The 15,281-nt window shown below is 26.0% G+C and overlaps 1 protein-coding gene across 1 annotated transcript in view; it reads right to left on the bottom strand.

Moving 5' to 3' along the window:
* Positions 1 to 14,796, bottom strand: part of LOC135931450 (deoxyhypusine synthase-like) — a 30,352-nt gene extending 15,556 nt beyond the window's left edge. Inside the window, exon 1 of the mRNA XM_065468574.1 lies at positions 14,653 to 14,796. Within this exon, the coding sequence (XP_065324646.1) occupies positions 14,653 to 14,763 (111 nt within the window). The 5' untranslated portion in view covers positions 14,764 to 14,796. The remainder of the gene's footprint in view (positions 1 to 14,652) is intronic.
* Between the last annotated feature and the right edge of the window lie 485 nt (positions 14,797 to 15,281).

Below are 15,281 nucleotides of genomic sequence, written 5' to 3'. Positions count from 1 at the left end.
CCCGATACAAGAACTTCAAATAGCTTTTACAAAAAGATTACAAAAAAAACCTTGTAAAACTAATTACTAATAGCCATAATTTAAAATTATTTAAAAAAAATAAATTAAAATAAAAGAAGTTTACAAAATATGCGTTACTCGTCAAAAGAAACAAAACTGTAAAAACATCAAATAATTAATAATTGCTAAATCATTTTACACTAATTTTAAGATAATATGACACCTCCCCATTTCAGGTAACTAAAATATTCCATTTCCTCACGGTCAATTCGACATTTTTATCTTATTTTATACGTTTTCCAAATAAACATGTTTCTCTACTTCTCCCTAACTGTTGCCTGCGTTACTAAAACGGTTATTTGTAGAAGACTTCCAGAATTATAGTTCCTTTATCAGGATTTAAACGATTTGCACTCCATCATTAAAACATTCGTATTGTTTATTTAGTAGCTCCACAAGTCGCCTGATTTTTGTCTGCCTGTGGTCACAGATACCCTTAACCTCGGTATTATCGGTCACGCATGTGTTGCGTCAAACCATATCAATAGCCTGTATTTGGTTTGGCCACCCTTTGATTTTACCACCAAGTGCTATAGAATTCCATAATATCTCAACAAATACCAACATTATATGAAAATATCTTACTTCAAATATCCTTGATCGTCAACATCTCCTAAGTCCCCAATAGTTTAACTAAAGAGTGGGCATTTGCTGCCTCGCTGATCCCAATAATCGGATACTCGTTATCTAGGCCCAACATGAATGGTTTTTTACGCAAGTTAATAATTTTTATCCATTAACACATAATCATTTTTTTATTTTTCTTCCAAGGCTTTTCCGCCCTTTTTTTTGTTATAAAAACGATTTCCTCGCTATTTTATATCCTATGTCTATGTTTGGTTCGATCAACTCATTTTCTTTCCTTTTTTTATTTCATCGCTTTATTATTTACTAATTCACTAATATATTATGAAATATTCAAACACTTACAAGTCAAAATTTTCAATATCCCAAAGTAATAACATTTCACAAAAATTCCAATTCCACCTTTTTATATCGTTTTCTCAAAGAGGGAAATTATTATAATTAACAGTGGGAGAAAAAGTATCATAACTTTTAAAAAATTGCAATCTAATGTTTAAATAATAAACTACAAGGATCCCGAGCGTCTTCAAATAGCTTTTACAAAATGAAAGAATATAAAAAAAATCTTGTAAAACTAATTACTAATCGCCATAAAATATAAATAACTCTTTTTTTAAGGTTGTGTCCAAAATGTTTTGAAAAAATGCTTAAAATTTATAAATTTTCGCAAATTAATAACAAAACATTTTTGACACCTCCAAGTTTTTCCTCCCAAATTTTCCTATTTTCTACAGAATCTCTGAATTTTAAGTCATTTTTGCACCAGGGGTTCCTGTGCATTCTTATGCTTTCCATAAAACTATTTTCTGACACTAAAAAATATATTTATAATATAAATGGATATAGTTTTTTGAATTAATAAATTTATAAAAATGGGCAGTATTGTTTAAAAATTGTTCAGGAACTACTTATATGTATTATTTATTAAAAATAAATTGGTAAATGAATCTTATTACATACTAACAACTAAGATCTTCATAATTTCTACCCATTTATTTTTATCATTTCTTTGAAATATATAAACTAATAATACTTACTAATTTTTCATAAAAATTTTCCAAATAAATAAATTTTGAATATTTTTATTCGAATTTATTCATTTTTACTAATATCACAGCTTAAAAAAATATAAATAATATACAAAGAAATTTGTAAAATATGCCTTACTGGATTACAACAAAACTGTCAAAAAAATCAAATAATTTATAATTGCCAAATCATTTTTACACTAAAATAATATGACAGATACGTTCGATATTGCCCATAAAATTTCATGTATATATAACAGATTGAAATGATGTCATATTATTATCAATATTAACACTGAAGTTTTATTGAATTAAACTCGCAATATTTCTATTAAACTGGTAAATCGCAAAATTTTTAAACTTGAGATATTTTAACACCATATTCGAGTCGAGGATCATTCTCTATGTGTAATTCATTTATAGACCTCGTAACGAAGATTCGTTTTTTCAAATATGAATAATGTATTCGTAGTATGATGATAAATAGAAGTTAATCAACATATTCGTTTATTGATATTTATAATTTTTATTATTATATTTTTCGATTATAATTGAATTGAAACTAAAAAGTTTTCAATTTAAAATATTAAAACAGGTAAATATTTTGGACATTGGTAAAAGATCTTATAATAGGGTTACACTTGGATAATAAAAATTTGTAATTAGTTTAAGTCCTAAAAATTTTAATAACTTTTTTTTTAAATTTTCCGCTAGTTTTTAATAATTTTTTGGCCTAGGCTTAGAATTTCTTTCAATAATCTATATATATACAATTCGTAATGTGACTTGTTATTTGCTACAAGTAAAATGGGATAAATTTTTGTCATTCATTCCAAATTTTAAAGTAAGGAAGATCCGTCTGGTAAGCACATTATGTGTGATTGACCGCGCCTTTAAATTTTTTCATGCGCCTTAGCAACAGCTTTTTCAGTTTATAATTTTATTTTTTACATATAGCAGAGTTGTTAAACCCTACTTTTAAAAGTAGCGCGCTATTAGCTACTATTTTTTTAAAGTAGCTTTGGCTACTATTTTTTTTAAAAATTTAGAAAGAAATTTGTTTTATATTTTGCTTATAATAATTAAATAGTAATACATAAAAATCAACATTTATAAATATTTAAAATATATTTAGTTTTGATTATAAAAAATTTATGTAGACTATAATTTAAGTAATAAATAACTATTTATGGTAATATTTAATTTTTATTTATTTTGTTGCATTTTGATAATAAAATCATTTCTAATTCTATACTATCATCCCCAAGTCTAAAGCGAAGATCAGAAAGTATAAGTTACGCCTTAAATAATCTCTCAACACTAGCACTTGAGCGCAAGGATGTATTTAATTTTATATACATATTTTTATATAAGAAAAATTATCAAAAATACTAATTTGAGTATTTTCATATTTAATAAACGCGTTTAGGGGATTTTCTATTATATTAGTATCCTTTATTTCAGAAAAATTATCAGTGGAAGTAGATTTTATGGTTCTAACTAGGGCATCTTTGTCTACTATCTCAATCATTAGTGTCTGGTGACAAAAAATTGTTATACCAGGAGATAGTTTTAATTATCATGGTAAATGATGAATTATCAACCAATGACATTGGCTGAACTTTATCAATTATAAAATAGACAATAACTTTATCAGCCAGTTTCTGAGAAATATTGACATTATTAATCAATTTAGCTTGAATTGAATTGGTCTTTTGGGATGTAGTCTCCCCTATACCAAAATTATTAAGATGTTTTTCTATCTCTTTAAAACTGTTGGTATGAATATTCTTACAAAATAAAAATATTATTAGGACGTAAAAATGACATGCCTTTAGGTTATTTTTGAGGATGTCATTTTTAAGGTTATAGCTACTAGATTTATTTGAGGATATACTTTTTTTACAGTTTGAACAAATAAATTTGTAGCCAGCTTTTGTTTTTACATTAATTTGAAAATATTTTTCGAATTTTAAAATGGAAAATTTGTATTATTGTCATCAAGAACATTTTCTTCTAGGAATTGTCTGACTCACTTACATCGATTTGGATATCAATTTGTGATGGCATTTTAAATAATTTAAACTAGATGATTTAGGTTTATAATATAAATTGAAAATATAAATAAAAAATTTAAAATACAAATTAGAAATTAGAAATTGAAAATATAAATTTCAAAATTAAATAATTAATTATATTATATTTAAATTTTCATGTTTAAAGTTAAATTCATTATATTTTTAAGTAGCGCGCTACTTAGCTACTTTAAAAAAAGGAGCGCGTTAAAAAAAAAATGATTGAAAAAATAGTAGCGCACTATTAGTTATAGCTATCAAAAAAAATAGCGCTACAAAACTCTGATATATAGACATGACGCCCATACAATAATGTTATTTTTTTATAAACAGTATTGTTTCTGTTATATTTAACTGGGATAAACATATGTACATAGCAGGTATCCAAACCGAACCTGAACCGAACCGTTAAACCGCTAAAAACCGGTATTTTTATCAAACCTGAACCGAACCTAAACCGCTAAAAAATTTCTAGCCAAACCTGAACCGAACCGCTAAAATGCCTCTGAACCGGTTCGAACCTCGTGATTTTATGCTGCTAAAATAATGTGTAAGTTATTCATATCATATATTATACACTGGGGAGACATCCCACAATTAAGTGGGCACTCCACCACCCCATAGAGGGAAATTTACCCTACTGTCTGGGTCCTGTTTAATTTGAGTGGGATGACAGGTACCACTCGTGGATAAGCCAGGATCCACAAAGTTGACAGTAATTTACCCTACTGTCAGGGTCCCGTTTAATTTGAGTGGGATGACGGGTACCACTCGTGGATAAGCCAGGATCCACATTGTAAATAATGTTTATTTATTATAAAAGATAAGATAGGAATATGTATTAGAAAAAAGGAGAGGGGGGGGGGGTGATTAAGGAGTAAAGAGGAGAAGAATTAGTTTTTGTAATTTATTTATTTATTTTTTGTTTTCTCTTTTTTGTTTTGTTTTCTCTTTTTTTTTTATATTATTAGTAATAAGAGATTCTTGTGTTAAAATAATGTTAATATCATATTGATCAAGGAGTTTCCTAAGTATAGTTGTTTTTGAAAGTAGGCCAGGAATGTTGTAGGAGTAGATTGTTAGATTTTTGAAAATTGACATAATATAAATTTTAAAGTAAAATGTAAGATAAATTTGAATTTTGAAATAGAAAAAAAATGGGGAAAAAATAAGCAGACGATACTTGGAAAATTGAAAAAGCAAAAAGCAGATAAGAGAAATGATGAATAAGAAAATATCCATGAAATTGAGTTTTAAGAGAGGATTAAAGTTAAATTTTGTTTAAGAAAGAAGTTGTAATTATATTAAATGTTGATTTATATTATTTTGTTTAAATTAAGTTAATAAGATTAATATATAGAAAAAATAAATTGTTAAAGGAAATAAATAATTGAAATAAAAGATAAATAAATGATTTATAATGGTACTTGCTAAACTTTATAGTAGCTTAGGTAAAGAATTGGAGAAGATAAGAAAGAATTAAGTTATGATGAATTGATTGAGATAAATTAGTAAATAAAGAAGAGAATTTATTTCTTTGAATCTAGAAAAAATAAAAAAATTAATGAATAAAAGTAATAACTTGACAGAGATATATTATGGGTTATGTATAATCCTCAGCAATTAAAAAAAGAGTCTCATTACTCTCCCAAACATCTTCCATGCATTTGAAAGAAATATTCATTTAATGAATATCATATCATATCATACACTGGGGAGACATCCCACAATTAGGTGGGCACTCCACCACCCCATAGAGGGCGTCTCCAGTGCTGGCAGAAAATTTACCCTACTGTCTGGGCCCTGTTTAATTTGAGTGGGATGACAGGTATAACTCGTGGATAAGCCAGGATCGTTAAAGTTGACAGTAATTTACCCTACTGACAGGGTCCCGTTTAATTTGAGTGGGATGACGGGTACCACTCGTGGATATGCCAGGATCCACATTGTAAATAATGTTTATTTATTAAAAAAGATAAGATAGGTATATGTATTAGAAAAAAAGGGGGGGGGGGTGATTAAAGAGTAAAGAGGAAGAAGAATTAGTTTTTGTAATTTATTTATTTATTTTTTGTTTTCTCTTTTTTGTTTTGTTTTCTCTTTTTTTTTTAAATATTATTGGTAATAAGAGATTCTTGTGTTAAAATAATGTTAATATCATATTGATCAAGGAGTTTCCTAAGTATAGTTGTTTCTGAAAGTAGGCCAGGAATGTTGTAGGAGTAGATTGTTAGATTTTTGAAAATTGACATAATATAAATTTTAAAGTAAATTGTAAGATAAATTTGAATTTTGAAATAGAAAAAAAAATGGGGAAAAAATCAATGTGTAAGTTATTACTAGTATATTGCAAAATATTTTAATTATATTCGAATGTTTTAAAGATTTTTATCAATCACATTTGATTGATAAGTGTCAGTCATAATTTTTATGAACTTTAGTATATTGCCATTTTCCAATATTTTTTAAATTTTTTAAGCTTATAAATTATAATGCCTAGAGCAAAATTAAACCCCATATACAATTATTTTACTTATAATATTATTAATGACAGATCAAAATGTAATATTGCTGATTGTCAAATAAATATGAAAGGTAATCATGGCGCAAAATTGGAGCGTCACATAAAAAGAAACCACCCTATAGAATTCAATAAAATTAAAATATCACAACAACAAATTCCTAATAAAATAAAAAGGCTTAAGATGCCATCAAACCAACAGACAATAAAAGAAGTATTTAAAGAACAAACTACTATATCAGTGAAGCTATATAAAAAAATAATAATTGGTGCTTGTACTGAGCTGGTAACTTTTAATGGTAGACCATTCACATTAATCGATGATAGTGGCTTTAGAAAAATTCTGGATCCTATATTAGAAGGTTTAGGTAATATTAAAATTAATTCCCAAAATATTCAATCGAATGTTGCAGAATTAAGCCTTAGATATTCGGCAAAATATAATCAAAGAAATAAATGGTAAATTATTATCTCTAAAAATTGACTGTGTTACTCGTATAGACAGGTCCATTATTGGGATTAATCTCAGTACATTCAAAAAGCAAAAATTGTTCTGAGAACACTGGCAATGAAAGAAATTTTTGAACGGCCCACTGCAGAAAATTTAAAACTCCTTTTAATAAAAGTATTAAATGATTATGAAATAAAAACATCACAACTGTACACTATAACAACGGACAATGGGGCAAATCTAATTAAGATGGTAAAATTATTTATGGAGATGATGACAATCAATTGTCTGAAGATGATGAAGAAGAACAAATACAAAATATAGATAATTATGATTTTTATACTAGTTTCACAAATGTACCTGATGAATTAGCAAGCAATCTTAATGATTCTCAATATGATATTATAAATATAAGATGTGCTTCTCATACCTTACAACTTGTGGTAGCTCATGCATTAAAAAATTGCTCCATTTCTAATATTATTATTAAAGCTCGTACTGCCTGCAAGAAGCTAAGGACAAAATCGATATCAATCATACTAAAAAAATTAAACTTAAAAAGACCTATATTGGATTGTCACAGATGGTTATCAACCTATGACATGCTAGAGAGATTGAATGAATTAAAAGATATTTGTGAGGAGTTATCAGTATCATATAGTAAACTTTGTTTTACAACTCTGGAATGGGAAGCAATTATAGGGTTGGTAAATATACTAAAACCAATGAAGTAGCTACCAAGAACTTACAACTTGAGCAGCTAACTTTAGGGGATTTTTATTGCATATGGCTGAAAGCTAAATTAGAAATTTCCATTTTTACTTCACCCTTTGCTGGTTCAATAATTGATGCTATGAATTTTAGAGAGAAGCAACTTTTAAACAACAATGCCTTTTTGTCATGCATATATCTAGATTTAAGGTATGTTCTAAAAATATTATATCTTATATAAATTTAATCAATAATTTTATTTATTTTAATTAATAATTTTATTTCACTTTATATATTTTTCTATCTATACATAAATATAATAAGATTTTTTTAATGATATTTTTAATTTTTATTATATAGATATCAAGTGTTTTTGACTGAAGAAGAAAAAACCAAAGCTAGAGAACATATTATTAAAATATGGCATAACATGGAATCGAACTTTGTTATAAGAGTGGAGGATTTTAGTGAAGGTGAATCAACACCGGTTAATGGATCTTCATCTGAAGAGGACTTAGTAGAAAGTCTTTTTAAAAAAAAAGATGTGAACAAACAAAATCTCTTACAAAAATCGGAGAATTTTAAAAATATTTTAGTTAATTTTTCTAAAGAACCTAGGTTAAATAAAAATATGAATATTTTAGACTATTGGAGAAATCAGAGTAATCGATACCCTAAATTATATAAATTGTCTGATATCCTGGCAGTGCCAGCTACCCATGTTAGTGTAGAAAGATGTTTTTCTACAATTAAATTTATACTATCCCCTTATAGATGTAATTTGAGTGTGATAAATCTTGAAAATATATTAATTGTACGGCTTAATAAAAATTTTTTAAATAAATAAAGTTATAAATATTGTTCATATTATAAAATTAATCATTGATATCTATTTGTTATATTTATAAATTAAATATTATTTTATATTATGCAATTAATAAAAATGAAGGTTTTATGTATGTGTTTTTTTATTTTAATGATAAAAAAAATATTTTTCCCTATACATAATTCGAATGTAGGTTTGAATACAAAAATGTTCAAACCGGTTTATAGAGGTTCGAACCGAACCTTTATTTTTATTTTTTACGAACTAAAACCTGAACCTTGAACAGTTATTTTTATCCGAACCTGAACCTGAACCGATATTCGTTTCGGTTTGGATCCCTGGTGATGATAGTAAATGATATAAATTTTGACATTTGACAAATGCGAAGAGTAAAAGAAAAGCTTTAAAAATATCATCTGAGCCAAAATTTTGTTATGTTTTACCTGACTCAGGCCCTGGAAATTTAAATTTCCCAGCCCAAAGTTAGAAAAAAAATATAGTCCAGGTCCGACAGTTCAAAAAATAAATCTGGGCTGACTATAATTTCGCAAGACGGTTTGAAGCATGGCCTTAGCGAAATTTTTTAAAGCGGGCTCGTTAGAAAATTGAAAAATTCGAGAAAAAAAAATTAGACTTTAAATTAAAAAACGATTATATCTATGTACCAGGGATCCAAACCGAAACGAATATCGGTTCGGTTCAGGTTCGGATAAAAATAACGGTTCAAGGTTCAGGTTCGGTTCGTAAAAAATAAAAATAACGGTTCGGTTCGAACCTCTATAAACCGGTTTGAACATTTTTGTATTCAAACCTACATTCGAATTATGTATAGGGAAAAATATTTTTTTTATTAAAATAAAAAAACACATACATAAAACCTTCATTTTTATTAATTGCATAATATAAAATAATATTTAATTTATAAATATAACAAATAGATATCAATGATTAATTTTATAATATGAACAATATTTATAACTTTATTTATTTAAAAAATTTTTATTAAGCCGTACAATTAATATATTTTCAAGATTTATCACACTCAAATTACATCTATAAGGGGATAGTATAAATTTAATTGTAGAAAAACATCTTTCTACACTAACTTGGGTAGCTGGCACTGCCAGTATGATATCAGACAATTTATATAATTCAGGGTATCGATTACTCTGATTTCTCCAATAGTCTAAAATATTCATATTTTTATTTAACCTAGGTTCTTTAGAAAAATTAACTAAAATATTTTTAATATTCTCCGATTTTTGTAAGAGATTTTGTTTGTTCACATCTTTTTTTTAAGATCCATTAACCGGTGTTGATTCACCTTCACTAAAATCCTCCACTCTTATAACAAAGTTCGATTCCATGTTATGCCATATTTTAATAATATGTTCTCTAGCTTTGGTTTTTTCTTCTTCAGTCAAAAGCACTTGATATCTATATAATAAAAATTAAAAATATCATTAAAAAAATCTTATTATATTTATGTATAGATAGAAAAATATATAAAGTGAAATAAAATTATTAATTAAAATAAATAAAATTATTGATTAAATTTATATAAGATATAATATTTTTAAAACATACCTTAAATCTAGATATATGCATGACAGAAAGACATTGTTGTTTAAAAGTTGCTTCTCTCTAAAATTCATAGCATCAATTCTTGAACCAGCAAAGGGTGAAGTAAAAATGGAAATTTCTAATTTAGCTTTCAGCCATATGCCATAAAGATCCCCTAAAGTTAGCTACTCAAGTTGTAAGTTCTTGGTAGCTACTTCATTGGTTTTAGTATATTTACCAACCCTATAATTGCTTCCCATTCCAGAGTTGTAAAACAAAGTTCACTCACTATATGATACTGATAACTCCTCACAAATATCTTTTAATTCATTCAATCTCTCTAGCATGTAAAAGGTTGATAACCATCTGTGACAATCCAATATAGGTCTTTTTAAGTTTAATTTTTTAGTATAATTGATATCGATTTTGTCCTTAGCTTCTTGCAGGCAGTACGAGCTTTAATAATAATATTAGAAATGGAGCAATTTTTTAATGCATGAGCTACCACAAGTTGTAAGGTATGAGAAGCACATCTTATATTTAATATCATATTGAGAATCATTAAGATTGCTTGCTAATTCATCAGGTACATTTGTGAAACTAGTATAAAAATCATAATTATCTATATTTTGTATTTGTTCTTCTTCATCATCTTCAGACAATTCATTGTCATCATCACTATCCTCTATAAATAATATTATCATCTTAATTAGATTTGCCCCATTGTCCGTTGTTATAGTGTAGTGATGTTTTTATTTCATAATCATTTAATACTTTTATTAAAAGGAGTTTTAAATTTTCTGCAGTGGGCCGTTCAAAAATTTCTTTCATTGCCAGTGTTCTCAGAACAATTTTTGCTTTTTGAATGTACTGAAGATTAATCCCTATAATGGACCTGTCTAGACGAGTAACACAGTCAATTTTTAGAGATAATAATTTACCATTTATTTCTTTGATTATATTTTGCCGAATATCTAAGGCTTAATTCTGCAACATTCGATTGAATATTTTGGGAATTAATTTTAATATTACCTAAACCTTCTAATATAGGATCCAGAATTTTTCTAAAGCCACTATCATCGATTAATGTGAATGGTCTACCATTAAAAGTTACCAGCTCAGTACAAGCATCAATTATTATTTATTTAGCTTCATTTACTTCTTCTTCTGTTGGCTTGATGGCATCTTAAGCCTTTTTATTTTATTAAGAATTTTTTGTTGTGATATTTTAATTTTATTGAATTCTATAGGGTGGTTTCTTTTTATGTGACGCTCCAAATTTGCGCCATGATTACCTTTCATATATATTTGACAATCAGCAATATTACATTTTGATGTGTCATTAATAATATTATAAGTAAAATAATTGTATATGGGGTTTAATTTTGCTCTAGGCATTTTAATTTATAAGCTTAAAAAATTTAAAAAATATTGTAAAATGGCAATATACTAAATTTCATAAAAATTATGACTGACACTTATCAATCAAATGAGCAGCATAAAATCACGAGGTTCGAACCGGTTCAGAGGCATTTTAGCGGTTCGGTTCAGGTTCAGCTAGAAATTTTTTAGTGGTTTAGGTTCGGTTCAGGTTAGATAAAAATACCGGTTTTTAGCGGTTTAACGGTTCGGTTCAGGTTCGGTTTGGATCCCTGATCATCACATTAAGTAACTTTATATTTTCAATCCCTCAATTGCTTTGATCTTCAATAAATTCATTAATCTTCGAATTATAGGACATAATGATGAAGCCAATTTTTTATGATAAATGAATTTGCTAAATCAATTTCCAATGAGTAATGCAACAAATTCGGCTAATAAATATGAAGAATTTATTTAAAAATTTTTTTACTTTGTAAATATTATTCTAAATTTGTTATTTACAAAAAGATTCACCCATATGCCTTATATAAAATTAGATTGCTTTCACATTTTTCAAAATTTTAATCTTTGAATATCCTGTAAATTCACCTACCTGGTATTTCTTAATATAATGCTAAATTTTTTAAAATAATGAGAAAAATTGCAACTCAAGTCAATTATATAAATTAATTTTTAGATATGGCAAAATATAAAATGCAAATAGATCGTCAAAAAACAAATTAGGCTAAATTTAAAAAATTAATTTATCAAAATTTTAAAGGACACCATTAAATGAAAGTGTATGGGAAATACTACTGCATGGTGAGAGATAGCTAGAAAGAGTCAAAGCGGACAACTCTGTGAAAATATAGTGATTAAATTTAAGCAAGACTTGTATATAAAGTAGTGCTCGTCCTTACTAACCGCGTCCTTTTTTGAGGAAAAGTAAATTCGTTATTTGTGTCAAAAGGTAACTTACTCTTTAAATTTTTCTCAAAGAATATGGAAAAAATATTTTATTATATATTGTATTTTTATAAATTTTATAAGTTTTTAATTCATATTAACTAGCAAAGTTCTTCATTTTTATTTCATTTTTTACAGTTGTTGAATTTTATAGTCAAGATTGTTAATCTACTTAATATTAAATCCCTCAAGGTATGTAATTTATATTTTAATAATACTTATTTCTTCAGATGATTTAACTCTGCCTTGATCCCAATGTGAAACATTTTAACATAATAAAGAAAATTAAAGGTATTAAGTCTACACTTAGTAAGTGTAGATAGTGCCCTAATTTAAATGTTTCAACCTTGTCCAGCAGTTCAAATCTATAAAAATAAACATATGAAGGTAGAGATATGATTTCAGATTAAATTCTCACAAAGAAATAAAAAAAATTTGATGAATATCTGAAAGAAAAAAAAATGTGAAAATTATCAATAAGTTTTTTTGAATCATTTTATTAAATACAGTGTTGTGCAGATTTAATTTAAAACATTTCCATAATTTTTTAATTCATTTGTAAATAAAATTATTTGTTGTAAAAAAATTTTAAATAACATATTTATATATTCTTTTACAAATTAAATAATTTTATTTTCAAATAAATTAACAAATATGGCAAAGTTTAAATTAAATCTGCACAACACTGTATTTTTAAATAAATTCCCCCAATTAAATTTTTTACAGCCCTCATCCTCTGTGTCATTTGACCGTGTGTATAGCTATAACTGTTGAGCAAGGGCTTCTGTTTATTTGAACAAAATTTTGAAAATCACTTATTAAAAAAAAATTATTGCAAAAAGAACAAAATTTTATAAAATTATTTTTGTATAATTTTATTTTAATTATCTAAAGGGGGAAAAAATTTTGAAAAATTATATATATAATATTTAGTATTTTTTAAAGTAATGAGTAACGTTACTTTTTTGAAAGCATATTCATTTTTTTTAAAGTAATGAGTGTGTTTCATTTTTTGAAGTAATGTTTACAGCCAAATGAAAATATCAGTTCTTTTTTTTGTATAAATTTTATCTATATAAATAAATAATATTTGATAAAATACAATAACACCAAATATATATATAAAATAACAATGGATATACTTAAAGGTCATACAAATAAATGTGTATTAAAAAAAATTAAATAACACTTAAGGTCATATAAACTTAAATTTATTAATATGGCCTTTAATAAGTAAATTTAACATAAAACAATATAAAATTTAAGCCATAAAGCTTTTGTTAAATCAAGGACTTGTAGATATAGGAAAAAAATGGCCCATTTATAACAAAAAATGTTTCACAACAAAAATGATAATTTAACTTTATAAAATTACACTAAAAAATTTATTGTTTTTTTATTAGCCATATATTTTTAATATGAGATAATATGAAAATTATGCCCTGCAAGTCCACCTTCCTTAAGATATTTTATCTACTTACCTCTGATTTTGGGAAAAAAAATTACTTACCCATCTAATCATTTGTTACCACCCACTTGTCCAGTGTTAAAAAGAATTTATTTAGTTGGTTCTTTATTAATTTTAATGTATTTAACTTATAGCTATCAATCATAATTATAAAAAAATTGACTTAATTCTAGATAGTTTAGGTCGATAATAATTATTTTTTAAATCAGTGAGCCATATCCCTAATAAATAAAAAAAAGCATAAAACAAAATATTTGTATTGATAAAATTATCTATATCACAATTTCGATTTAAGAGTGATATAGTTAAGTTCAAATTTGTCAAATATAATATAATTCATATCTGTATCTTGAAATTGCAAAAAACTGGGTAAAAAAAAATCAGGGTATGGTAGGCAAATCAAACAAAAAATTTTATAAGTCAGTCATGAAATTCACAAAAAAATTAAACTTTAAAATTATAAAAAATGTATTCTTTCTTAAAATTATTTTACAGTCTAAACAGGGAAAGGCAAAATAAAATTAGAAGTCAGGCCAAAAAATCTTTTCAAAAATTTTCAGGAACCAGTTAGGGCCAAGCTGACTTCTAATAAGATTCTTAAAATAATTAGCTAAATTTTCAAAGTATTTTTATCAAGGACTTAAATTATTCTGAACTAGTTCATGGAACTAAGTACCATATTTAGAGATAAAATGGAACCTAGATATTATTTTAAAAATTGTTCAGAATAGGTTCCTAAGGTTATAAAATTTTATAGGTTATCATAGAACATAAAGGGTTATAGAAATATTGTGAATATAAAAGTTTTGGAATCATTTTTAATAACTGTTGCAAGCCAGGTTCCAATAGTCCAACAAGATCATTTTAAAGGAATGAATGAATCATAACAAAAAAATCACTCCAAGTTCTTGTTATATATTATATACAAACTAAAATGATAGAAATATTGCTAAATGTAGATATATAATTTAGTTGTTGAATTAAATTTTTCATTATAAATATATTTATGCATAAACATTACAAAGTATAAACATACTTCTATAAAATTTTCCATAGAATTTGTGGTTCTTTTAAAAACAGCCTCACGTATATTAAGTAAAACTGCTTCATCTTTATTATTCTTTAAATACTTTTCCATTTTTGACATAATTATTTAAAATTTTAATGCTAAAATAAATTTTTACTGGAGTTTTTAACGTGAGTGATTGAGGTATAGCCTGTCAGTGTCAGATACCAAATATAATTATATTGAATGCCATTTACATGACTTTTTTTTAAGTATAAAAAAATTAAGATCTAGAAATAAATATTGACAGGGACAAGGGGATAGTAGCGTTACTGGGAAGGTCTAGGAGGGTCTGTGGCTCGAGCTCCCTGAAAAATTTGAAAAGCTTCCATAACATTTTGAAAATTATTTTTATACCTAAAAAAAGGCGATTTTAAAAATAGTTTAAAAGTTTTTGAGCCCTTGAGATTGTAAAGGCTAGTTACGAGGAAACCCTTTCGAGGTGGGAGGAATTATATATTTTTATAAGGTGCAAAACTCTTCAAAAAACTATAATTACCCCCTAAATAATTTCTAAATATAATGGTACTTCCTTTATATATATTCTATAAAAAATAACTTAAATTTTCCATACTCTATAACTAACTATCAAAAAATCT

Source organism: Gordionus sp. m RMFG-2023, chromosome 1 (genome assembly GCF_954871325.1).
Source record: "Gordionus sp. m RMFG-2023 chromosome 1, tfGorSpeb1-WG-v2, whole genome shotgun sequence".
In the NCBI taxonomy this organism is placed as follows: domain Eukaryota; kingdom Metazoa; phylum Nematomorpha; class Gordioida; order Chordodea; family Parachordodidae; genus Gordionus; species Gordionus sp. m RMFG-2023.
This window is presented reverse-complemented; position numbering and strand designations above follow the sequence as displayed.